Source organism: Brachyhypopomus gauderio, chromosome 16 (genome assembly GCF_052324685.1).
Source record: "Brachyhypopomus gauderio isolate BG-103 chromosome 16, BGAUD_0.2, whole genome shotgun sequence".
Classification (NCBI taxonomy): Eukaryota; Metazoa; Chordata; class Actinopteri; order Gymnotiformes; family Hypopomidae; genus Brachyhypopomus; species Brachyhypopomus gauderio.
This window is the reverse complement of record NC_135226.1, coordinates 3,095,445-3,123,003: the sequence shown is the minus strand read 5'-3', so window position 1 is coordinate 3,123,003 and position 27,559 is coordinate 3,095,445. Positions and strand designations below refer to the sequence as shown.

General features: G+C 41.6%; 1 protein-coding gene and 1 long non-coding RNA gene across 4 annotated transcripts; one reads left to right on the top strand and one right to left on the bottom strand.

Moving 5' to 3' along the window:
- Positions 1 to 1,074: 1,074 nt before the first annotated feature.
- Positions 1,075 to 7,795, bottom strand: LOC143478258 (uncharacterized). 2 transcript variants are annotated; one of them, XR_013121721.1, is made up of 5 exons: positions 7,458 to 7,795; positions 2,533 to 2,681; positions 2,153 to 2,428; positions 1,910 to 1,981; positions 1,075 to 1,311 (listed from the first exon to the last, which is right to left on the bottom strand). It is a non-coding gene; the product is annotated as an uncharacterized LOC143478258 (long non-coding RNA). The 2 variants fall into 2 exon arrangements; XR_013121722.1 differs by lacking the exon at positions 7,458 to 7,795 and adding an exon at positions 6,910 to 7,111.
- Positions 6,100 to 27,230, top strand: csnk1g2a (casein kinase 1, gamma 2a). Of its 2 annotated transcripts, XM_076977227.1 has the most exons (12): positions 6,100 to 6,266; positions 14,873 to 15,595; positions 18,243 to 18,312; positions 19,796 to 19,944; positions 20,086 to 20,320; positions 20,431 to 20,516; positions 22,859 to 22,943; positions 23,142 to 23,290; positions 23,417 to 23,500; positions 24,444 to 24,545; positions 25,240 to 25,346; positions 25,846 to 27,230. In XM_076977227.1, the coding sequence occupies exons 2-12, from the start codon at positions 15,359 to 15,361 to the stop codon at positions 25,898 to 25,900; spliced, it is 1,359 nt and encodes a 452-aa protein (XP_076833342.1). In that variant the 5' UTR covers positions 6,100 to 6,266; positions 14,873 to 15,358; the 3' UTR covers positions 25,901 to 27,230. The 2 variants fall into 2 exon arrangements, with proteins under 2 accessions (XP_076833342.1, XP_076833343.1); XM_076977228.1 differs by lacking the exon at positions 24,444 to 24,545 and having other exon boundaries at positions 6,103 to 6,266.
- The last annotated feature ends 329 nt before the right edge of the window (positions 27,231 to 27,559 follow it).

Below are 27,559 nucleotides of genomic sequence, written 5' to 3'. Positions count from 1 at the left end.
ACCCCTGGCAGTGTGATCCTACTGTTCTAATGTAAGATGTGTGTCGTTCATATCTCATAACACCAAGTCTTTACAGATAGTCCTGCAGAACTTTACGAATTCAAAACTCTCCATTACCAGGTCTGAGTAATCTGCTTTAAACCTCAAATATGCCAAAGGCTGTTTCGGTGTTCTGTGCTAAATGGAGGGGGAATGGGTAACTCCTAATTACATTAATTAGAAACCACACTCTCGTCAATAATGGAAGCTGAGGTGAGGCTTTCACTATATGTAATATGTACATGCAAGTATATATTTTTTTACATTTAAGGCAATAACCAAAAAGCACATCTCTAGTCACTTGTTTATCAGTCAGGCAATAGAAAGCTGTTTATAGTCTGACGATAGAAAGCTGTGTCTGGACAACATTCCAGCTCTCTGTCGATTTTATTGCAACCATTTTTTATGTACAAGTTAACTGAGTCTAGGTCCCATGTAAGTTTGCATTTAGAATGTCTGACTGGAAATGAATAATGTAGCAATAAGGTGTTTTGCATTTCCATTCACAGGGATTGATGTTCTATGACGAACATCAATCCCTGTGAATGGAAATGCAAACGCTGCTGAGTGCCTTTCGATCCTGACTTATGTTTGAAAATGCTGTAATGCTGTATCGGAACCATTTCAATGGGGGTGGAATTCAGCGGTTGTGTTGGTGTTTGGAACACGTGATTCATAAATGAGATCTCGAGACTCCCTCTAGTGTTAATGCACGATATTGCAGTCTCTTCCTGTTTCCACTCTTGCTGCCTTTTTAGCACCTGTAACCACTTCCTGCTGACCTGCAGAAATGTTTCCTGCAAGACCACGCAGGAAGATCCCAAACCAGATTGTTAAATTGTTGTAAGATTACAAATAGCATTTTGTAAGTGACTATCATGTATTGTGTGAGTAAAAACTGAGGTGAATGTTTATTATATAAGATGGCTAATGCTCCACAGATCTTGTACTATTTGTTGTGACACTATGTGTAACAGAAAAGAAAAGTTTATTATACCTTAATCTACAAGAGAAAATACACACCAGAAACTGTAAAACTGTGTATTTGTTTATTAGGATAAAGCATTTTCCAACTAAAGCATCAATCAGTGACCATCTGAGCCTAAATCACGGCCCTAATGAGATTGCCAGGACGCATCGGTTCGAGAAGATGGACAGAAAACAGCATTCACAGCTACAGACTGGTGATTTTTAAGACTGCGCACACAGAGCTTATGAGGAATACTCCCGTTTTGCACAACAAATACCACATTGGAATATTCTCCAAGAACCCTAAAAAGACAAAAAATGTGTTCACTTTATTTTTAAAGTATGGTGTAAAACAAGAAAAAGAAATTGACTACATTTTTAAATATGTGTGTTACATTAATTTTCCATACTGGATTTTTCTTCAGTATCTTGGATTATTTTGTGTAGATTTATGTCACATAATTCCACTTGCGTTAATTTCAATTCAAGATTGCAACAGCAAAATGTGAAAACTGGCATACATACATACATATATGCAAGATAGTGAATTTACAATGGAGAAATGCAAAGAGTATATAACAATAGTCATGGATCACTCTCGGATGAAGTAATAAAAATCTATTGTTTGATGAAATCATTCTATCCAGGACAATTTACACATTCATCAACTGGACAGTTCATGAGTTCTTTGGGAACTGAACTGAACCCATAACCTTGGTATTATTGGAACCATGAAGCTGCCTGCCTACCAGGTAAGCTACAGACGCACATGTATATAGTGCATTATTTTCATTACATAAGAGATGATTTAACTGTAATGATTTTGCAGTTTTCCTGTCTGCACTATGTATGAACATTATTTATGTATTCTACTGATGAAAATCAGATGAAAACTGCTCACATGATGAGGGCAACTTCTGTGATGTCTGCTGGACTGAAGAAGTGAATTGGGTAACTGAGGAACCAGAGCAGTCTGTACAAAAGAACAGATTAAATGAAGATTAAACAGGATTACCACCAACGGTCAGCCTAGGCTACAATAAAGTTTGGTCAGTTCCAATGTTCTTGGTTTTTACCCAAAGCATGCAATACACACCATTTCTTTGAATCAAAATATTGGTACTAGGTATATGTGAGTATTTACCTTTCACAGTTACATTTGTTACAAGAGAAATATGAAACGGTGGGTTACTCTGGCACGTGTACAACCCTGAGTCCTCCTCTGTAGCTGAATGAACATTCATGGTCAGATTCTCAGGGTGCGTGCTTGCCAAATAGATCTCAAATAACACCACCTTATTTTTAAGCACCTGAATGCTGTGAATTGCACGTTTAAGGCACGTGAACCTCCAAGACAAACTGAATTTGCTCCCAGAGCAAATCACAGAATCCTCATTTTGCCTATAAATGCTGCAGTTGCCTAAAGAGATAATTTTAGAGATGATTTTAAACACAGAATTCATATATGCTGAAGAAAAACATTATTACCACATAACAGTTTTTACATTTTCAGTTGATACTCACTCTCTACATTGCTGGTAGACTGGGGTAGCAAAATCAAAACCAAAATCCACTTGACTTGCTTGCTGCTCATAACATAAGTTGACTTCATAGTTCTTCAAAAGAACTCATGAAAACTGTAAAGCACAGCTCGTGCAAACATCGGATATGACCTGTAGATGATTAATGCGTCATCAATTCAAAGCCAGTGAGATAATGAATGAAGCAAAAAAAAACCTTAATCTCAATGTTTAGTGTGTGTGCTAACTCAATAATCTCATGTTATTTCCTAGTATAGCTGATATATACTATAATACATAAACATATATGTAGGTATATATGTATGCATAGATATTTAAAATTGTAGTGAAGTACACAAAGTTTCCAGAGAAACAGAACATTTCGTGTCTTGTGATGGCCATGACCACTATTACCGCAATTCTTCAGATTTTTTCAGATAATCTGTTCATGCTCACTTTGGTTACCACACTCGTACGTTTCCACTTTCTTCTTTTGAACTGTTGTGTTTTTCTTTTCTTTTAAACCTAGTTGTTTTGCTTTTGAGATGTGGATCCCCAAATAAAGAGCATGAAAGATGTTTACAGTTTAGCTGCATTTATTTTCAGTAGTAAAATTTATGACTTCTAAAATTCAAGGCCACTGAGATTCAGTGCATCATTTGTCAGAGTTCACTGGGAGAACCGTGGATCCCTGGTACCAGGGGCAGACTGGCATACATTAGTACCGGGGATTTCCCCGGTGGGCCGATGGGTCAGTGGGCCGCCGGTCGTTTAACTCGGCCCGTGGAGGAGCTATTGCAGCCCCGGCCCGTAGTCACGCTGCTGTTTAACTGTGTTATTACCTCCCCCACTCCAGTCAGACTAACCTGCGCGGCCGCGGACTGATCCTGTAAACACATGAACGAGTTGGACCGGGCCGCGGACTGGGCCTGTAAACACATGAACGAGTTGGACCGCAGCCGCAGACTGGGCCAGCTGATGCGGGCTGACGGTATGTAGCGGAGATCAGGAAAAAAACCAACTCGTCCCAGAAAATCCGGGCCAGACTACGAAAACATACAGCAGCTGTGTCACTTATTAATACAAGTAGTCAAGAACTGGACAATTCTGTAGTGAGAGTAGGGAGCAGGTGGAGGTGAGCTTGGAAAGATGGAGATATGCTTTGGAGAGCAGGGGAATGAAAGTGAGCAGGAGTAAAACAGAGTACTCCTGCTCTGTTGTGTGTGAATTAGAGAGGAGACGGTGGACAGGTCCAGTTACAAGGAGTTGATTTGGTGAAGGTTGACGAGTTTACCTACTTAGGGTCGAGGGTACAGAGCAGTGTTGGGAACGTTACTTTAAAAAAGTAATTAGTTATAGTTACTCACTACTTGTTCAAAAAAGTAACTGAGTTAGTAACTGAATTACTCTATAATAAAAGTAACTTGTTACCAGGGAAAGTAACTATTTGCGTTACAGTTAAAAAAAGGTTATATGCCAATTAATTAAGTTTTTTTTTAAGCAGTTTTCACAGTCAGTTGAAATGAGTAGATCAGAAAATTGTTTAACTTTTGATTAGGCCTGTGTTGAAAAAATCGATTTTCCGATTCAGAATCGATTCGCATATGATGATCTGATTATCGATTCGTACGTCCAAAGATCGATTTTTTAGTGAACTTTTACCCCCGCCTCGTCACTGAATTCACGCAGGCATGCTCGGTCTAACTAACTGTAAAACGACTTGGCGTCGGACAGTGCCGGTGTTACACCGAGAACTGTGACCTATCGGGATCTGTTACTCCTCACTAGCCTGGGCAGCGGTCCGCTCGCATTAGTATATCAATATGTAGTAACGCACCGCTTTTAATGACCAGTAACGTCAACGGCGTTGTAACGACAGGAAAAGTAACTAATTATATTATCCCGTTACTGACAAAATGACTACGTTACCTAACGCCGTTTTAACGGCGTTATTCGCAACACTGGTACAGAGTAATGGAGGAAGTGAAAGAGAGGTAATGAAGAGAGTGCAGGCAGGGTGGTGTGGATGGCATAAAGTGTCTGGGGTGATCTGTGATAGAAGGGTGTTGGCTAGAATGAAAGGAAAGAACTATAGGACAGTAGTGAGACCTGCTATGTTGTATGGACTGGAGACAGTGGTACTGACAAAGAGACAGGTGAGGGAGATGGAGGTGTCTGAGATGAAGATGTTGCGATTCTCATTTGGAGTGACGAGGAAGGATAGGATCAGAAATTAGTTCATTAGAGGATCAGTACATGCAGCATGTTTTGGAGATAAAGTTAGAGAAGCGAGATTGAGATGGTTTGGACATGTACAGAGGAGGGAGGAGAGGTATATTTGTAGGAGGGTCTTGAGGATGGAACTTCCAGGCAAGAGGAGGAGAGGTAGACCTAAGAGGAGGTTTATGGATGCAGTGGTAGAGGATATGAGAGTGGCTGGTGTGTCAGTGGAGGACACTCAGGACAGGGCCAGATGGAGGAGTTTGATCCGCTGTGGCGACCCTTAAATGGCAATTGCAGAAAGAAGAAGAATACTTTTTTATTAAGCAAATATTGTCTTTGTTGCTTATTAAGGACATGTTAATGCATTTATATGCAGAAAATAGATGTATGTTGGTGCAATAAACATACAGATCTGAATTCATTTAAAATGTGTTCTTATTGAGAATAATTTGTAGTGTCTTTCATATCCAATTATTTGAAGTGCGTGGTCATGTGGCCCTCCAATGATAGTGCTGAAAAAATTTTGGCCCTCTTTATCATGGAAGTTGCCCATCCCTGGTCTAAACAAACTACGAAACTTAAAGGTGGCGCTGAAAAGCTGAGAGAGAGAAAAAGAAAAGCTGCAGAGGAACAATGTAGGTTTCAGTAGCTGTTGTTTTCCCCAGTATTTTGTCAGGGTCAAGTTTTGTCAGTGTCAAGTTGAAGTTGAAGTTAACAAGTTTGTTAGTTATTTTGTTATGCCACTATGTGGCTTTGTAAACATATTATTGCTGGAAGTAATATTGTTCATATGACAATAAAAGCTGACATATACACTATGTGCCATGCCATGTATAGATTCATATACAGTATACACACACACACACACATATATACAGTGTGAAATATATATATATATATATATATATATATATATATATATATATATATATATATATATATATATATATATATATATATTTCACACTGTATATAGTGGGCCAGTCTGTCAGGAACTCCCGGGCCACTTTCTCCCCAGTCCGCCCCTGCCTGGCGGTATGTGACCCTACTGTTTTGTCAGGAAACTTCAGGCAGGTTTTATTCGGGTTAGATTAAAAATTATACTGCCACTACTTATAAAGAAGCTTTTGGCGTTGTCTCATAATCATTAAAATACATTCACCTTCTAATTATTACGTATTTAACATAAGATGTTTAGATTTTAGATACGTTAAACAGTTTTATGTTTAAATCGTAATTAAATTCAATAGCTATCTCATTACCTTGAATAAAAGTGCGCATTTTTCCATAAGAGCGCGGAATTTTACATCACGCGATTCTCAAAACTAGAATGCGCAAGTTTTTGAACTTAAACCCTGTAACGTGATCGGACGCTAGCGCAGAAACTCGCTCGCTGGACGGCGAGGCTCAGAGAGGCTTCAGTGGGAAGGAGAGAAAAAATGGAAATGGTTTTTGAATTTGACGTTAAAACGGACAACCTGGGAGACGCTGCGAACTTATAACACACACTTTTAGGTAAATATGCCATCCCCTCTTTAATATCTCCAGTTAGTCGATGTGTTTTATATTCTGTTAAGATAATTTACATCGATCTCGAGTGCTGGGATTGAGGAGTTGCCCGGCTACACAGCCAGCTAGCTAACGAGCTAACGCTCCGCACCAAGTCAGTAAACACCCGATAATGTGTTTAGTTTACGCGGTTTACACACACACCACACCCGAGCGGAGCCACGTTCACCTCAGCTCCGTTTGCTCCTGTGTTGGGCTGACGCTAACAAACTTTAATTTGTCCGTCCCTGCTATGCTAGGATAGCTAAGCTAGCTAGCGGTGGCTAACTAAACAGCTAGCGAGGCCTAGGCCGCGTCCGAGTGCCCACACATCACCTCGGCTCGGCTGTCTGTATCCCGACCCGAGCTGCCCAGGACCCGCTAGCTGCTACTTTACCACCCGGTAGCTGGTGGATGGGCGGCCGGTGTCTGATTTAGTCACGTTAGCAAGCTAGCTAATTCAGATGTATTTAAATATCATTAGTTATAAAGAGAAGTGTAAGCCAAATTGAGGGTTGTTGGAGCCGACTAGCTACCCAGCTAAACCGCTAAGCTAACTAGTTAGCCGGCTAGCTGACACCTTCATTTGGTCCAGTCCTCTAACACTCACCTGTTTGGGCCATTTAACTACACAATAAAGCTCTACTGAGGAACAAGACTGTTATCGGTACATTGTGAAAATATGTATTTCAAAATACAGCAGGAAGGCCTTGTGCTACTTGTTGTTTAGCTTCCCAACACAACGTTAGGCTAACGGCTAGCTTCGTGTCGATTATGAGAGACTCAAGAACACAGCGCTATTTCACAGCACAATCTAGACTCTCTACTCTTTTAACACACAATTAAATAGTGATCTTTTTAACTGAACGAAGTTTATTTTGATATGAAAACACACAAAAATTATAGTTATAGGATCATTAGTCGGAAGTGGTTGTACAATTGTATTTCATACTTTTATTTAGATTATAACTAATTGTTTGAAAGTCTTAAAACGTGTTGCTTAGTTTCATTAAGCATTTTTATTGGGGACCCGAGTTATGGTTTCAATAGACTAATCTGATTCAATAGACTACTATCTACTAATTACTGCTATACCATTTGGAAACTAAAGAACATATTAAAACAAGAGAGATTAACTCTCTTTTGGAATTCACTGACCTGGCTTCCTTTCAGCAGAATAGGATCTTTTGGTCCTTTGTGTCAATTATCCACTCAGATGCACTTAATTCTGTGTTAATAAAAAGTCTCTCGACAGATCACAAGACTGTAATACCAAATTTAGACTACATCAAATTCAGCATTTAGAGTGTTCAGCATCTAGCCCAATTATGACCATTGGAAGCAAACAAGAAGTCTTGCAGTGTGGCATAATCCCACAACAGTGTCTAGGCATATATGATACGCCACCCCACCCCAACAAAGAGACTGGCATGTCAGAATTTATTGTATTTTCTTGTCAAGTCTGACGGATCCCACGATCTGTTTATTGACATTGACCAGTAGAATGACGGAGTGCTCTTTGTTGAAGAGAAAGAAGGATGGTGTTCAGTCATATAGATTGTGAAATCAACTGATATTAAAATATGTTTGTATCTTCGTTTATCGCAGTATATATGTCCTAAAACCTAATAATGTTTCCTCTGAGGCCTTTTATTTATCTACAGTGAACCTGGGCCTTGGCTCCATCTATGAAGTCCTTGATCTGTTAGCACAATTTGTTACCCCAGGTTCTTTTTGAAGATTCGACAACCCTGTCCTCCTCAGGAACAGCTCCGTAGTTGCATTTTTCTTTCTTTTCTGATCACAAAACCTCCAGCATCACACCCGTTCTCCCACACCCGTTCTGTAGCTGCAATTGACTATTTCTTCCCACCTAACTACAAACTCTGACAGGGATGTGAATGAAGCTCAGAGGCATCAAACATGTAATGCAGTCCTTCTCCCTACCTAGACACAGGAAGGGTTTTTGTCACTATGATTGTCTAATCTGACATAGTGACCATTGTGAAAGGCAGAAATATTGTGTACGGTACTCCGATCTTGGTATAACACTGACGAGAGATCCCATTTTTATTGTCAAGAAACAGTTTTGCTTAAGTTTTACTGACACTAGCTCATTTTCAGGGATACAGCAGGGTTGTTCAACTGGAGCTGGTTTTAGTGAGTGGGTGTGCCTTGTTTCTCTGTGTGTATTCATACTCTAAGCAGCTTGTAAGAGCCTACAATATATTATATACATGCTGGGATAAGTGGTGTGTTCTCATGCATCTAAAGCTTGACTGCAAACTAATTGAAGCCTGAACAAACGGAAATGGAGTCGAAAGGAGTGACAACCCAGAAATGTAGAATGATTAGCAGTGACTTAATCAGCTTAGAGAAACAGGGATTATCAAAACGGGTTGTCTCGGTGTTATGGGGACTGCTTGTCTCTTTCCACATCATAGAACCAGGAGCCATTGGCCACCTTTAGATTCTCTAAGTACTTGTATGTGTGTTCATGAGTTAATGGACACTTTTGTAGTGTAGAAGCATGTGTAGCTGTGTGCAAATTTTCCACCCTTGACCCCAGAGGTGGAAAAGGTTGCGTCCAGCGACCTCAGAATCCTGGTTATCTTGTCCAGCCCCTCACCCTGCCAAGACAGCTATCCCTCTTCACACGACCCCGAGTCACATCCAGAGCTGCAGAGAAATGTATTTTTAGAGCTGAAACTCAAACACTAGATAACGCTTCCTGTAGGAAGGCAGTTTCTGGTTTCATGTCCCTTAAGTCCTCCACCTCGAGTAAATTTCATTTAGATTGGAAGACCTAGATTGCTTTTTGCTTATTTCCTTATTAGACCCCTTTCTGTATCATTTTAATGTGATGGACATTTTCACCATCTCATTTTCACAATATACAGTGTTTTGTGTGCATGGTTTGCAGATGTCAGTGTTGGTCCTCTTTTTTCATTCTACGGCCAGTATAATGTGTTCTTATATTGTATGAGTTGTAAGTTCATGCAAGTAACCATATGGAAATTGTTTTTGCATATCTGGGTCCAGAAATTATTAGGAGTAATTGATCAGTTTTACCCTCATTGCCTAGTTTGTCGGTTTGATTTTGAAATATTTGTGAAGTTTTATCAATGTTTATACAATGATGATGGTAAATCTAATCTCATTTCTTGCAGATTAGTTTTGAAACATAAAACAGATCTTAGGCTACTTGATGGTATTTTTAAAAACCTTGTCCCAGTGACATATTTCTGAGATAGTGGATAGATAGTGGAAATAGTTTCATTGTATTATTTTGAAATGTATGTTTAAGATGATGCCTTTCACAAAGTCAGGGTTGTTCCAAATGGGGGCGTAATTAGTTGGCAAGATTGAGCAGTTTGTGAATTTCCACCAAGATAGTAGATTTTGACAAGTAATCTGAGATTATAGAACAATTTTGATTAGTCAGAATAAGGTCTGATATTGAGGATGATGGATGCTGTAATAAAAGAAGGATGTTGGCCACATATAAACTCATTTAGTGCCCCTACGTTTGGTGTCTGTTATTGCTGCACCTGGTAGGCATCCGTGTCCAGTTCCTCCATATAATGTAAACTCTCGTGATTTAAGCCCGTTAATATTGACTGTAGCTGCGGGTGAGGTATATCAAATATGAATCCAATTTATAAATTATTCTCCAAATCCAAATTTGCATGATGTGTTAAATGTAGAATCAACTGCTGCTTGTTGTTGATGTTTGTAGTGTATTATGTCAATGAATCTGTTAGTGGATGAGTTTCCTCTTCATTAAACCTGTTCGATAGGGCTGTATTACATATGGTATGGTTTCTATCCTTTTAGCTACAGTCTTACTTATGATTTTCGTATCTGTATTAATAAGTGATGGTCAATTAGCTGCAGGATCTTTATTGGGTTTATAGGCAGTTTCTTTAATTTCTTCTGCTAATCTAGTGAAGGGTGTTGCAAGTACAGACCAAACACGTAAAACTCGGGCACTGGTATTGGGCATCTGATTGGGGCATTCTAGTCTCTGTTTTTGTTTTCGGCTTAGTTTTGGTAGACTAATTTTATATGAAAATGTTTTTATATCTTCAGTTTTGTCCAGGCCTGATGTATATGGTCTAAATCCTAAAGGTGTTCTTTATTTCCTCTAGGTCCTTTGTTTCCTTCTTTTGTTTGATGAAGTTATTAATATGTTTCCTGATTTACTTTATTCAAGGTTTTTTGTGTTTGAGTCTTTGTAATTGCAATTTGGTTTTCTTGTTTATCAATTATCAATTAATTCATCTGGAATTAGTACTTTCTTAGCTCATCTTGTACATCATCTGTGGGATTGTTTACTAATGTGTCTTCTAGCTCAATAATTTGTTCTAATTTACACTCATTTTCTGTATCTTAGTTTTTCTTATATGTGGGAAACGATAAGATTTTTCCTCATAATATTGATTTTTCAGTCTGTTATAATATTATTGATAACCTTTCTAGAAAATCATTTAGGCTATTTCTTGGAAGGATGTTTCTGAATATAATGGTTAAATTCAGTAGTTGAAGCGCCACCTGAATGTTGTTTTTTGTTGCTGGCTTTTTGAAATCTGGTCACTAATAATAATGGGATGGATCTGTGCATGTGTAGATTTCAAGAAAGATTAAATTGTTGATCAGAAAGTAATCAATATGTGAGTATGCATAGTGGATCAGTGAATAAAGTGTAAATTCTTATCAATTGGGACTTTGTCAGGAAGAGTTGTCTGTATTTGGGCTATATACATTTTCTAGTCACTATCATTACTAATGGTGATATTGATTATAGTATACTGTCCTATGGAATCTGGAGTGGTATTATATTATTATTAGGATGGCTACACCTGTCTAGAATTGTAATGAACTGGTCTGATTTTTTTTGTACTAGTCTGCTTCTATTTGTATTAACATAAAAATAAGGTTCAGAGATAAGCAAAAGTTATTGTTTTTGATTGAGGATTATGGAAAAAGCAAGAAATAGTATTACAAACTGAGAATAGGCTAAATCCATGTACAGTGCAAGTTTAAGGAAGCATATTATTTGAGCATAATAGGACCGTTTCTGCAAGTCACACCAGCTCACTAAATATCAGAGAGTGTTCAGCTCAGTTTCGTGCTAGTGGAGATAACCACAAGAAGACAAAATCCTGGCAGTGATGCTATGTAAGATGGTGCTTCACAGTGACACTCTGTTAGCTGTCAGTTCTCTTTTCCTGTCTAGGTATTGAACAATGACTACTATCTACTTTCTGGGAATTGCTCTATAACTGCCATTCATCTTTATATTTACCTGATGTGAAATAATGGGTAAATGGATAAGTAAAATTTTAAAGAATTCAAGAGATTGATGTTGGGACATCTTTATCAGGACATTCAGGAACATAACCATCAGCTCAGGATTCAGGACATATTGAGTTCTACTACAGCTACATGCTGACTCTTTACATTATTGCAATATATGCTGATACTTGAAACTTGCCAGTTGGCAGGTGAGGTTTTTGTCGTTTCCTGTTATAGTGGAAATCTTGGAAGGAAGGAAGGATAGAACTGAAGTGTGCTATGCCTTAATGCCAAGAGAAATACCTCAGTTCTGAGGCTCCAAGCTAATATTCCTCCTAGAGTGCCCAAAAATTCACGTCCACTCTGTACTTCGTAGGTGTTATTGCTAATAATAAATGCTAAATATGACGTTTCTTGAATTTCTTGTTAATGTGCATTTCAACAATCCAGAGCTAGTACAAAAAAGACAATTGCTACCTAGGATTTCCCCAAAAGTGCTTGACTGTTTCTATGTTAAAATGTGACCTTATATGGTAACGGCTAGCTAACAAATATGCCTGTAGTATTTCTAATAGCAGTCCCAAGCAGCAAATGTTGAATATTTATTTATTGGGCAAGTGGAATGAGTCTGCTAGTTTAAGCATAGTTGCAGTATTATGCATGAGCATTTGCATCATTACAAACATCCCACATTACAAACTAAGTAAATTGTTGATCTAAACTCCAATCTCCAGCCACATGCTAACATCTCCCAGACGTGCCCTCTTCTTGGGACCTGAAAAATATGTCCAGGAATTGGCTTTCTTTTCATTTTGAGTTTTTCCCAGCTGCCACACACACACACACACACGCACACACACATACTATAATTCAATTCCCTAAACACAACCATAGAACAGACTATGTTTCTGTGTGCCAGTGTACGGGTAGTTGCTTTTGTTGTATGATGGTGGCCATTGTATGACCTTTTGTACAGAACCTTAACAAATCTTCAAATGCCCAGTCACAGATGGTTGTGTTCAGGAAGTATACTTGGATACCTCAGAAGTACTGCAAAATTTCTAGTGAATTGGTGCATATTTATGGCAATTTAAATTTATTCTGTGACCATTAATATATATATTTGTTTTCCTTTATACGTAAATTTTATTTGAAAAGAACGGCCAAATGGAGAGAAATAGTTATCTGGCTATATAGGCCGAACTCTGAAGGCGATGGTTGTTCCTGTAAGTCTAATAGTAGTGTTGGAGTTAAATAAAGGTGGTTATGTATGCATGTCTCCCCCTTTCTTGTGTGAACTGCTTAGTCAGATACCTAGTTAACTACTGCACAGGCATGTTTCAAAATTGGGACTCAATCAGTCAGTGAATGAAAATGACTCGTCTAGTTTGGTCTGCTTGGTGGTCCAAACAATTGAGATGCATCAGAAGCCTTGACACCTGCTTTATAGTTGCACCATAACCCTCTGAATGGTAGTGAGATTGAATCAGTCCCTACATGATCATCCTGAGCTATCACAGGTCAACTGCCTGTGCTTAGATAGCCATGGTATCTGCATATGTAACCTAACGGTTAATGTAATGTAGAAAGGAGCTAAAGCCCTGATCACACCTGCTTTTAACATGCATCTTGGGTAATCCGGTCGTAAGAGACTACCAGAAAACACGGATGTTTACTCCTGTAATTTTGATTGAGTATGAGATCAGAATTTCTACTGCTGTCATTTCTACCACACATTTACTACAGGATCTGTTCTGCTGTGTTTGTTTTAAGACAGAAATCTCCCACAAATCCTTGGACAAGTTTTAGTATGCAATAGAGCTGGGCGATTAATCGATATTATCTATTAATTCGAATTTACAGTTAAGGACGATGTGTTTTTAAGAAAATCGATTTTCTGAGATTTAATTTTCACCACCGACGCTGCACTGTGGGCTCCCGTAGTTCAGTGAGTTTAGCACCTCCCACCCATCCACCCTCAAAACACACACACACAAACATGACGGCGGAACTTGTGTCCAAGAAAAGAGCAACTAGCTCCGTGATCTGGAGTTGGTTCGGTTTTGCGGCGTCAGATGTAGACCAAACAAGTCCTCGCTGTAAGGTGTTTGAAACCGATAGAGGGAGAGAGCGAAGAGTGCTATTCAGTTGCGCTGTCAATAAAGTTTCCCTCCGCGGGATATTTTGGATTAAGCAGTTTCTGCCTCGGTCACCGAACCCGCTTCAATGGATTATACTTTCGCGAGTGACCGTAGCGCGCGGCTCCGGGCACCTCGCGAGTGTGTAAAATGGAGACAAATTAAGTATTATATCGCGATCCATTATTAGTGTTGACTTGTAACTCCTGCGGTAGCCCAACTCAAAAGTAGACCAAAAAACCGCACCCCGCGACCCCATAATTTTTACCCGCGGCTGGATTTTCCAAACAAGCCCAATTTGGCGTGAAAACGCGAACCTGGCAACTATTGTAGTATAAAGTATAAACTGTGGTAGTATAAAGAAACAGTGGAAGGAACATTTACCTGACGAATTTTAATGTTACATTGTGTTTCAGGTTTGAAAAGTGCTGGAATTTAGGCTAAAGTGAGGGGAGCCCTGTTCTTAATCAGAATGTAGACAGCGTGACTGTCAGTACAACATGCAAGAATTGTTCAATTGTATTTGTTTTCCATTTTATTAAAGGGCACCAAATTATTTATATCTATTTATTTTTTGAGGGTGTGTTTTATTTATTTATTTTAAGTTTGAGGTTGCATTGTGTCAATGCTTAAAGTATGTTGGAGAAAACCTTCTAAAAGTTACTGAATGTTCTCACTTGTTTACAATTTGTTTCTGCTTGCACTTTAACCCCAAAGGGGAAATTTAAGTGAAAAATAAATTAAAAATTTTTTTTACCATTCCTTTATCATCTGTAGTTTTTTAGTAGAGGAAAATAAATCTATTAAAATCGAAAATCGGATTTAAAAAAAATTAATCGAAGATTTTTTTGGAGGGCCATATCGCCCAGCTCTAGTATGCAATGTTGCAAATTGTTGTGTGGACTCGTGCCGGACTTTTGCAATCCATGTTTGTTTACTGACTTGCACTTACTGAAGGGTTTTGGAGATCAGTAACGTTTACTGGCTCAGGGCTGTGCTGTCACCTTGGGTGTCAATCATTCCTCGCTCTCAAATATACAATGAATATCTCACAATGTCACTCTCTAAAACGACACTACAATCATTTAAAAAGTTTGTAAGAATAAGTGTTGATGTAGAATTTTCTCTTTAATGCAGGTGTTCCAGGACAGCTGAATGTTTCCTCTTAAAACTGGTGGAGTACAACAATACTGCTGGAATACAACTCTCTATACTGGAGGAATGCCTGACGCAGTTCAGCGTAATAACCAGGAGGGGGCGACGAGGATGGAACCCACCGGCACGGTGCATCTTGGATCCAGAAGCTAGGACGGTGAAGATTTGTTTGTAAACATGTGTTTTTGAAGTAGGAATTCAAGGACGATGCAAAACCTGAGGAAGCCATTGGAGTCTCCATTTTGAACCTGGTATTTCCAACGTCCATCTCCGCTCGGTAAAGATCACACGTGGAGCGAAGTCCTCACGCGTTCGGCCCTCTTCTGGGGGCACCTCACCCCGCGTTGTCCCGGCCCCCCCCCCCCACCACCTCCCCCCCCCTCCCGCACCCCTGTTGATCGACATTTTAGTGATTCTGGTTTTTATGGCAGTGGAGTAACCGTGGAGAGGCCGGGGTATCACAAGCTTATGGATTTTGATAAGAGAGGAGGAGGAGGGGGGAAAGCGGAGGTGGAGGAGGCCAAGAGAATGTCCAAGACTGGGGGGGGCAGGACAGCTCATGGGGGCCGCAGCTCGGGCACCAACTCGGGGGTCCTCATGGTCGGCCCCAACTTCCGGGTGGGGAAGAAGATTGGATGTGGGAACTTTGGGGAGCTTCGGCTTGGGAAGAACCTCTATACTAATGAATATGTGGCCATAAAACTGGTAAGCATATATAACATTCTGTTTTAGCCTTTTTTTTTGTGTGCGTGTAGCTTATTTCCAACCCATGGTTTATTTGATTTTGTGCTTCCTTTTTAGTTCAGTTTGAGCATTAATTTATGGTTGGTAAGTTTTAGAACTTTTTGTTCTTTTGTTTGGATTTAGGCCTACTTACCTAACACAAACTGAGCAGCGAATTGTAGCGTTTAAATTTCATATGAGGTTGTGCTCAAGTACATTTTTATGTGACTGGTCGCATTACTTGTTTTTTTTTTATTTCTCTAAGTTTCTTTGTTTCTTTCTTTTATGTGTAATATTTTTGGTTAATCTGGGATTGCTGGAGGTTGCTGGCGTCATGAATGAGTCACATATTCAGTGGACATGTTTCATGTTCTTAGACCATTTGGATGCTGATCTTAGATAATATTAAATACTGATCACAACAAAATATTCTATAAATATTTTGTTTGTTTTAATCTGGCATTTGCCATTGCAGATAAACCATTTATGCAAGGTCCATGTTCAAACATGTTGAATTCAGTGGTTTCAAATGTTAGTTACTTTTGATATGGGTTACTTTTCTTCTGTTCAACCATAGATTTAATATACACATAAAAAATAAAGCTCTTGAGTAGGGCTTGGGACTTTTATCGTGTCTGTGCGTGGCATAGACTGAGGTGGGTAATTCACCCTTCTGCTTGTCGTTTGACTCAGTTTTGGCTCTTAGAAGCCTAAAGGTTTTGTAAGTCAGGCTTTTCCCTGGTGGAGATTCAGAACATCCTGGGCTCTTTGTGCTTTATTTATTTATTTGTTTGTGTGTGAGGTTTTTCCATTCTGCCCCCTGTTCCACCATTCTTCATCTTGGCACACTCATAGAGCTGCTGCTGGTGTCAGTGATGACTCGGGCTGTGAGGATGGTGTCTTTATATACACACACACACACCATTCTTCATCTTGGCACACTCATAGAGCTGCTGCTGGTGTCAGTGATGACTCTGGCTGTGAGGATGGTGTCTTTATATATATATATATACACACACACACACACACACACACACCATTCTTCATCTTGGCACACTCATAGAGCTGCTGCTGGTGTCAGTGATGACTCGGGCTGTGAGGATGGTGTCTTTATACACACACACACACACACACACACACACACCATTCTTCATCTTGGCACACTCATAGAGCTGCTGCTGGTGTCAGTGATGACTCGGGCTGTGAGGATGGTGTCTTTATACACACACACACACACACACACACACACACACCATTCTTCATCTTGGCACACTCATAGAGCTGCTGCTGGTGTCAGTGATGACTCGGGCTGTGAGGATGGTGTCTTTATACACACACACACACACACACACACACACCATTCTTCATCTTGGCACACTCATAGAGCTGCTGCTGGTGTCAGTGATGACTCGGGCTGTGAGGATGGTGTCTTTATACACACACACACACACACACACACACACACACACCATTCTTCATCTTGGCACACTCATAGAGCTGCTGCTGGTGTCAGTGATGACTCGGGCTGTGAGGATGGTGTCTTTATACACACACACACACACACACACACACACACACACACCATTCTTCATCTTGGCACACTCATAGAGCTGCTGCTGGTGTCAGTGATGACTCGGGCTGTGAGGATGGTGTCTTTATACACACACACACACACACACACACACCATTCTTCATCTTGGCACACTCATAGAGCTGCTGCTGGTGTCAGTGATGACTCTGGCTGTGAGGATGGTGTCTTTATATATACACACACACACACACACACACACCATTCTTCATCTTGGCACACTCATAGAGCTGCTGCTGGTGTCAGTGATGACTCGGGCTGTGAGGATGGTGTCTTTGTATATACACACACACACACACACCATTCTTCATCTTGGCACACTCATAGAGCTGCTGCTGGTGTCCGTGATGACTTGGGCTGTGAGGATGGTATCTTTATACACACACACACCATTCTTCATCTTGGCACGCTCATAGAGCTGCTGCTGGTGTCCGTGATGACTCGGGCTGTGAGGATGGTGTCTTTATATATACACACACACACACACACACACACACACACACACACTACGAGGACCATCTACTGCAGGCACAGACACAAGTGGCCATGTGCACCCATGGATTTGGCCCAAAGCATCCTGTGCTGCACGTGTCCCCACACACACACACACACACATACACACGTGTCCCCACACACACACACACACATACACACGTGTCCCCACACATACACACGTGTCCTCACACACGTCTACAGAGCTGTGCATAGCTGCACCCACACTGATGCATCACAACCATTGCTATAGTGTCTACAAAAAACTGCACACCAATATTTTTGGAGCATGGATCCCATAATAAAAATAAATATGAATTATGTAAGATCTTGAATAATGCCAGTACATAACTGTACTATATTGGGTTTCGCTATAGCACTGTGACACTAATGTAGCTTAAATAGAATTGTCAAATTAACTTTTGTTGCATTTATCAATATTAAACGGTGTATGCAATAGGACAAGTGTCTTGATTAGCAATGAAGAAACACGCTTCTGTGTTCTGTTTTCAATGCTCCTCCCCCCATCCCAAACCCCGCCCACAACAGGAGCCAATCAAATCCAGGGCACCCCAACTCCATCTTGAGTACAGGTTCTACAAACAGTTGGGAAACTCGGGTAAGTTATTATTTATGTAATTTTGAGAATTCAATCTACAGTTCATTATTTTCACTAGCTTGCACTCTTATACTCCCAGCCTCTCTCTGTGTATACTTATTTATTTAAAGTTATATATTTTGCATCCACAGTAGTTATTAATGTCCAATTAATCGTCCAGATTCATGTATTTCATTGTAAGATTGGGGCTCTTTATTTTCTACTGATTTGGGTTTGGCCTCTCCATATCTTCTGATCAGGGTTTAGCTAAATTAGCTGTGCTGTTCACACACGTGTTCTGATAGGTCTGATCCACAGCGAGAGATTTTGCATCTAAGGCGGATGTGTGTGGTAGCGTTTTTGTGCTTTTGCTTTTATACTTTCTGTTTAGTCAGTTTCCACCTGCAAACTGAAGTAAAAAAACAACAACAATCTCATGAGAAATGCTTCTGACCACGACTGGCTGTGACTGGGTCAGGATTTGAACTCCTAATCTCCTGATAATGGAACAGAACCTTAGACATCAGGGGTGGCATTAACTGCAGCTTAAGGAATAAGTTGCAATCAGAGTTTACCACAGAGACATGTTTTACCACACATGTAACTTTTAAAATAAAATGTAAACATTTACATTTATGGCATAAACAGACACAGAGAAACAAGAACAGGTTTCTAAAACCCTACAAATCTAAGAAACCATGTGTTTTTAGGCATTTATCGGCTCCTTTTACTATGCTACTAGGACAGAGACCTGTTGTAGAAACTAGATTAATCCTTTTTTTTTTTTTTTAAACCTCAAACACAACATGTTGTATATTTGCCCTAAGGGCCAGACTGGTTTCTGCCTCATTACAGTTTGAGGTGGATACATACGACATGGTACTACTGTACTACGTTTATTTTAATAACTTTCATAACTTGTTGAGACTAGCAGAAGGGACACTGACCTCACCAAACGATCATGGCCAGATGTCTGCTGACCGTCCCTCACCAAACGATCATGGCCGGATGTCTGCTGACCGTCCCTCACCAAACGATCATGGCCAGATGTCTGCTGACCGTCCCTCACCAAACGATCATGGCCAGATGTCTGCTGACCGTCCCTCACCAAACGCTCATGGCCAGATGTCTGCTGACCGTCCCTCACCAAACGCTCATGGCCAGATGTCTGCTGACCGTCCCTCACCAAACGCTCATGGCCAGATGTCTGCTGACCGTCCCTCAGCCAGTGCACCGGGTCCTCTGTGTCATGCTGTCTGTCTACCTCAGAGTAGCGCAGACAAAGGGCCGCACGCTGGCCGCACGCTTCCCCAGTCCCGCCACAACCCCCCCTGAACCCAAACCCATAAATTGATGTTTTGCAATTAACTTAAATGAATATGAATCAAAATTGCAGTTAATCGTGTTAATTAGGTATGTGGTGCTTGGGTATTTGTCAATTCTTGTATGTATTTCAAGCCATTTTCACCTGTATCTGTACTGTGTGTGTGCGTGTGTGTGACAGAGGGTGTTCCCCAGGTGTTCTACTTTGGCCCGTGTGGTAAATACAACGCCATGGTGCTGGAGCTGCTGGGCCCCAGTCTGGAGGATCTGTTTGACCTGTGTGAACGCACCTTCTCCCTCAAGACCGTCCTCATGATCGCCATCCAGCTGGTGAGGCCTCACTTTAACACGGGGAAGAAGAAAGAGCAAAGCGTGGCACCATGTGTTTCCATTGGCTCGTTTTAGCCGTACATTAAGAGTAGGTGGTTGTTTGACTGCTGAGCTCTGCGATCGGTCCTGTCCCCACCACAGATCACCCGGATGGAGTACGTCCACACCAGGAGTCTCATCTACAGGGACGTCAAGCCGGAGAACTTTCTGGTGGGCCGGCCCGGAAGCAAGAGGCAGCACACCATCCACATCATCGACTTCGGCCTGGCCAAGGAGTACATCGACCCCGAGACCAAAAAACACATCCCGTACCGGGAACACAAGAGCCTGACGGGCACGGCCCGCTACATGAGCATCAACACACACCTGGGCAAAGGTGAGAGATCGGACCTTCTGGAGCCTACAGAACCGCTCACCAAACTAAACAAAGCCTTAGTCTTTTATTGAGTCTTCATTTAGATGGTTTGCCTTTCTCCCGTCCTACAGAACAGAGCAGGCGAGATGATTTGGAGGCGTTGGGTCACATGTTCATGTATTTCTTACGAGGCAGTCTCCCCTGGCAAGGCCTGAAGGTAGGAGCAAGGGTCGCACAATACATCGTTTGATGAACATTATTGTGATACTGACATTTACAATACCGATTTCACTGAAGGCCAATAAATGCAAGTGAGTTTTCCAACCATCACATGTATGTGTTGACTAGCAGACAGTCCACATGTTTGCTGTAATCTAGCTGATAGCAGACCTGTTAACAGCTGTTCTGTGTTCCGAATGGCTTGGTTCAAGAGTGCAGTGAGACAGAATGGAGCAAAAACATGAAGGTTCAGAAACACTGCCTACAACCACCATAGAACATGTGCTGTGCACTGTCATCTATGAGTACAAGAACCATAAATCAGGTGTTTTTAATGGCTCATTTGCTTTAAGTACTGAAGTAATAGTGGGCAAATACATTTAGAGGTCTATATTCTTGATAACATGGACAAAAAAAGGAGGAATATAATATTCACATGCATGCCTCAGGCTTCTGAGCAGGTTTTGGTAATAACCAGAAATGGTGACATTAAATGTATAAATGCCGGGGGCAGTATTTCCCACATCGTCTCTCTCCAAGGCCTGAGAGCTCTGAACATTACTGCTCCATTAAACCTGGTACACTGGGCTCAGACGTTACTAAGATTCTTAATATACAATCTTACAATCCAGGTAAAATGTACATTTAGACATTTCCATTAAACAGGTCTAATATTTAATATGCAAAACCAAGTTCACTTTGGCATTTGACTGAAGGAGGTGTGGCCCACGAATACACAACTGGAGGTGAATACATGCACCTGTTTGTATATACACTCGGAAGTGACATGCAAACTGGCAACAATTTTGAGAATGTAAAATACTAGGGATGCACCGAAATGAAAATTCTTAGCCGAAACCGAAAACCGAAAATGAGGAAACCAAGGCCGAAAGCCGAAAAACCGAAATACATTATGCCAATTATTAGTAACATTGGATTTATGGCTAACCTCACTAAAATCAAAGCATTGCTATTCAAAGAATAAATCAACTACAAAATTTGATTTGAAAATATGTATTTAGCACTGACATTACAGTAATGCATATTATAAAATAAAATTAGTGGTGGGCCGTTAACGGCGATAACGCTGACAATGGTCGACCATTAATTAAATTTAACTCGCTTCCAGACCGTTTTTATCTGAGAGGATATATATATGTATTTTATTCGAGTTAAATTTAATTATAACTGACTGGCCTGAAAGATAAATATAAATTCTCTCATAAAAACGTGACGTGAGTTGCAACAACATTAAACAGCTCAGGTAAACACGCTTTTGAGAAATGTCGTCTGCTCGGCAAAACATAACGGGGCTCAATGTTCTCTATTAGCCTACGAAATCCCGCATCCTCTACGACAGAGAACGGCTGATCATCTAAGGCAACGAGTTCCATAATTTTTGGTGTAATGTCCTTTTCCTTGGCACCATCACTGGAAAACTTTTTTGCTAGCTTTATCCAAATAAACACGTGCAGGCGATTTTTGTTTGCGTCATCACAACACATTGTTTCGGCCGTGTTGTTTCGGTGATGAAAGTATTTCGGCCGAAAACCGAAAATGCAAATTTAAGCCATTTCGGCCGAAAATTTTCGGTGGCCGAATTTTCGGTGCATCCCTATAAAATACCTGTGTGAGACGGACTTCCCATTTCTCTTAGCGTGACGAACAGGGTGAGGGGGATATTGCACGTTTAACACAAGCCCGATCCCGCTGGTGACGCCATGCTGTCATGTGACTCGGCACAGAAACATATTCAGCTTTAACACTCAGGACTTCAGAAGTCTGCTGAATGCTAAAAAGCATTTTATTGGGGAGTACAGCTGAGCACGATAGAACTGTATGATGTTTGTTTCTGGTGTCCCCTGTTGTAACGTCATGATACACTGCGTACGTGCTCCAGACTGCCGGAACATACATGTAATATGTTCTGAAGGATTTGGGGAGAAGTTTCAAGGTCAGCGAGCAACAAGATGATTTGATAATAAACTGGCCTGATGCGGTAAAGACCGTGAGCCGGATTTGTTTTCAGTTAGTGGAGACTTTGAGAGCTCCCTTATCTCTAATGCCACAGAGATAGCCTCTATCTGCTGATGCAGACGCTAGGGAGGTAACCACAGGCCCGGCTGACCCATTTAAAAGGGCTCAGAACCAAAATATTCCAAATGGTTTGTTACGTAGCCTTTTGAAACATTTTGAAATGACTCTGTGACTCATGGAGAAAACGGTGTTTAAAACGTTACGATGCACACTGCTATTTCATGTAAGGACACGTACGCGGTCTCCCTCTCGCCTTCAATATCTTTCTCTCTTGTTTTCATATATATTTATCTTTTTACATAGGCAGACACGCTAAAGGAGCGCTATCAGAAGATAGGAGACACAAAAAGAGCGACTCCGATTGAAGTGCTCTGTGAGAGCTTCCCAGGTTTGTGTTGGGTTCTACTTCAGCAAACAAACAAACAAAAGAATAAATGCTAATAGTAGCCCTATTAGCGCATGACCTTATTATCCAATTTGCATAAAGGTAATTGGTTTGCAGCTGTTTTTTTAACCCCAGTGTTTGTGGGCATACTGCTTCGATCATCTTCCTACGCCTGACGTCGTTTCTGGCTTCACCCCACAGAAGAGATGGCCACTTACCTGCGTTACGTCCGGAGGCTGGACTTCTTTGAAAAACCTGATTATGACTACTTGCGTAAACTCTTCACAGACCTCTTTGACAGGAATGGCTACGTGTTCGACTACGAGTATGACTGGGTTGGCAAGCCCCTGGTACGTCCCGACAGGAGCCCGATACGAGCTGTAGAAATAAAAAAATGACACTTTGAAAAGAACGTTCTGTGTGTTGAGTCACTAGTGAATTTGTTTATCGCTTTTCTCGCTACTTGCTGCGTTCAGCCGACCCCAATAGGACCCATTCACACAGATACTCCACTGCAGCCCAGCAGCAGGGAAAAAGCACAGCAGCAGACCAAAAACCAGGTATACACACACACACACACACACACACACGCACACACATATTCATTTACAAGAATGCAAAAAGCAAGCGTGTGTTTAGATGACGATTCCATGATGAGGGCCTGGTGTTACACGGTTTCTTAAGGGTAATGGACGCGTCTCAGAAGTTCACCTCTGTAATGGAAACAGTGATTTTACTAGATGGGCTCAGTTGACGACCTTCTCATGCATGCTGTGGTCATATTTGCTTAAGCAAGAGGAAGACCCGACTACTTTAAAATGCACAGTTATGATTCCATGGAGGTAGGTGTGCAGTACTGTGCATCTGGTAACTAAAATAAGTACATGTGTGCGCCGTTATGGGAGTTAACCTCAGCGCTCACCGACACAGAGCCACTGTCTTGTGTGGCTACGAGTCTCAAACCTCCTGTTATTTCCTTGCTGTAAGTTGAGGCAACCCTGCCATATGTTGGTGGTTGTTGATACTGAAACTTTATTTGTATTTAGGCTGTGACCCCTGCGGCCACTTCAATAATCATTCCAAATGTCATTTTGTCTAAAGGCTAGGCTGGACTTTGGTGCGACACAAATAAGTGCATTTTAAAGAGTCTTCTGGAGTTTCTTGTTTTGGCATGGTAACTCTGTGTGTGACCGTAGGTGCATGCGTCCGTGTTGAAGACCTGCGGAGGTTTTCCACCCCAGTCGTACGAGGCCCGTCTCCTCTGCATGCCGCGTGCTCCTTCTCCGTCTCTCTCTCTCTCTCATGCACCGTCTCACCTCTCCTTCCGTTAGCTACAGTGGTCTGCTTCTGCGCGGGGAGTAATCCTCTTTAAAACTTTTCTGTTGTTTTTGTTTTTCTTTGTTTCCTTTTCACCCCCACCTTACTCCATCTCCACCTCTTGTGACCTTTGCCACCCCCACCCCCCCCACCCCACCCATTCCCTGCCCATTGCTGTCGTGCCAGTCGTCAGAACCCAAAGGAAGTGAATCCCAGCCAACTCCTCTAACCAACAGAGAGCTTCTGGGGTCGCACCTCACAGCCGATAGGCTGGGGGGCTCAGTCCAGGTACTGGGTGTGTGCGCTGTGCTGCTCGGGATTGATGTCTCTCTGTGGCTCGCATGCAAACACTCACACACACACACACACACTCGCACCTCTCTCACACTCCTGTACCTCCGTCTGTCTCCCTCAAAAATACCCGGTCTCTTTCCCCACCTCTCTCAGACTCGCACGCAAAAGCTTGCAGTGTGTATCTCTCTCGCACGAACACGCTGTCTAAAGCACTTTTTCACACACTCTCCACTCTAAATGTGCTGCCTCTCTTCCTCGTGCTCCTCCCTGGTCTACCTCACACACTGCATGCGTGTTAAAGTGAAAGGAGCATCTGGTGATTTCGCTGTATATCTTAGTGCTACGTAGAGACATGGGAATGTAACTTAGCTGCTGGGAAGCAAACCTTTTCCACAGGGTTCAGCTGTTCATCATTTCAACATGTTATTGTCTTAAACGTGTTGAGTGTGACACCCTGCCCTACCTAACGATCGTCTTTGTGTTATGACGCTTTTGGGAAACCTTGCCCAGATTTACTCTTTTTTTTGAGTTTCTGGTTTACACTGGTTTGTAGCTTAGTGATAGATTATTGATTCCCCTTTTAAAATATGCACCCTGAACAGCTAATCAGTTAAACTGCAACGCAAGTTGACGTATCTGCTGTCTGCGGGGCCCTTCGGTCAGTTGTACTCTCGTGGTTTTATCTCAGGTAATGAGTTCGACCAACGGTGAGGTGAACACGGACGACCCCACGGCGGGACACTCCAACGCCCCCATCACTGCCCCTGCTGAGGTGGAGGTCACCGACGATACAAAGTGAGCATCCGCTCGTCCTCGTCAGGATCATCTGAACCGCAGCGAGAGATGCTGTTGGTGTTGTGTGTGTGTGTGTGTGTGTGTGTGTGTGTGTGTGTGTGTGTGTGTGTGGCAGGTTTTGTTTTTCCCTGAACTGATTTATAAATAAATGGCTCTGCTCATCCATCAACCTAATGGAAAGGATGAAAGTTTGAAGACGGGCAGGTTTAAGTTGAAGGCTAAGCAGCAGCTAATGGCAAATCTGACATGAAACGCATGCAGTCGTGTTGGTGATATAAATGGTGTCCAATAAGATGGTCAACTAGTGAGTTTGGTTATTGGTCTCCACAGCTTCACTTAATAGTTTAGATATTTTTACAAGTAATTTGGTGCCAACACCAAATTTGCCGTTTATCCTCTAAACAAAACGAACATGGGAGCAGATGCAAAACTACTTTGCCATCTCCCACCATCTCTCACCATCTCTAACCATCTCTAACCTCCTGTTTCTTCATTTAAGGTGCTGTTGCTTCTTCAAGAGGAGGAAGAGGAAAATCCTCCAGAGACACAAATGAAGAGTAGAGGCTCGTCGAGACATGTTTCACTCACCGGTGTGATCTAAACTAGAAAAATAACACGAGAACGGAGGAAGGAGGGAAATGAACTGGAGCAGGGGTGCAGCGCACTCCTGTGTGTGTGTGTGTGTGTGTGTGTGTGTGTGTGTGTGTGTGTGTGTGTGTGTGTGTGTGTGTGTTCCAAACATCCTGCACTGCAGAACACTCACTGCCTCACCTGCAGCACCTGAGGATCCACTGTCTTTTAGAGGAAACAGTTCAGAGGTGTAATTGTGTTTGTATGTGTGAGACTGGTGAAGGGACTGACATGAGAAGCGAATGTGACTATGTGTTTCAGGGCCTGACCAGAGACGGAACAGTTTAAACTTGTATTTTAGATCACATGGAAGACATTTATCGAAAGACTGAAACAAACGTTGAAACCACACACAACTTCTGGACGAGCGAGATGTGCTACGTGGCATTTTAGCTCATGGGATCACAGTGGGACGTTGGAGGACTGCTGACTGATGCATTGAGTTTGGAGTTGGAGAGGGAGAAATGTCAAGAATGCCAGAAACAATCCACTTGTGTAAATGGTCTGTCCTTTTCTTTTTATAATTTAAAATGAAGTTGTTCGAGATCTGCTCTCCCCGCGTTGGACACTTTTAGATTTTTGTTTGTTTGTTTTTAAATTGCTCTTCTGTGTCCTGCCCCCCCCCCTCCTCCTCCCCCCAGTTTTGTGGACGGTGCAGCACAGTGGCTGATCTCAGGTACTGTGGAAGATGGAGAGAAATGCATAAAATCTCTCTTCTTTTGACTTGCACTTTTGAAAGCAGAGGAAAAAAATAAATAGGCATTTCCATTTGCGATGTATAAGCGCAGGGGTGGGGTGTTGAGCAGAACGCTGAACTTGATATGGGCTCATTTCTCCAGCAGGCTGGTCTCTCCAATAGGGACAAACGTGAAGCGTTTTTGGGGGCGGGGGGGATGTGTTGTGCTTTCTTTTCTTTTTTTTTTCCCCTCCCCCACAATAGATTTGCGTTACCTGGGATCCATAGTTTGTGCCTTTCTGAGTAAAGCGTTTTAACACTAATGTGTCCCTCTCTGAGATGCTTACCCAGTTCAGGAGCCCACAGCCCGTTCTCAGTTCCGTCTTTGTTCGGTCTCTACTGTGCAGTCCTGGGCCGGCGCGATGGAGTCAGTTGGCATTTCTTTTACTGTTGTAAATGGCATCATAGTTAGCGTCAAATGAAATGAATATATGGGTTTATAACCAGTAACAGAGGTTGCCTATCAGAGAGGATGTATGATGATTTACATACCTATTAAATGTTGCTTTTTTCTTCTATGCCTCATATGGTGTTGCGTTCTGTCTCCTATAAAGTCACTGGAAGTACCTGAGTTCACCTACCAGGTGAAGCAAATATTTGATTCACAGTGGCTGCATGTCAGTTGGCTAGTAAAGTCAAAACTGAAGCAAAGAAAGACCCTCGTTTAAATCTACACTCTGGTGGATTAAAAATACTGACCCACTCGAGACACTAATATGAGAACATGGATGTTTCTGTGCCAGTGTGTGAAGCCTGGCCCCCTCTAACTTTTGAATAGCTTGTAAAGGGGACATGATGTAAATTTAGCTGAGTGAGCTGTAGAAAAACAAATTAATAAAATTAAAAT

What these genes read in the sequence shown, in the direction of transcription:
- csnk1g2a (XM_076977227.1), top strand. Translation starts at nt 15,359, where the DNA reads ATGGATTTTGATAAGAGAGGAGGAGGAGGGGGGAAAGCGGAGGTGGAG. An exon ending in AATATGTGGCCATAAAACTG is followed by an intron (nt 15,596 to 18,242) that starts GTAAGCATATAT and finishes CGCCCACAACAG; the next exon opens with GAGCCAATCAAATCCAGGGC. An exon ending in TCCCCTGGCAAGGCCTGAAG is followed by an intron (nt 20,517 to 22,858) that starts GTAGGAGCAAGG and finishes CTTTTTACATAG; the next exon opens with GCAGACACGCTAAAGGAGCG.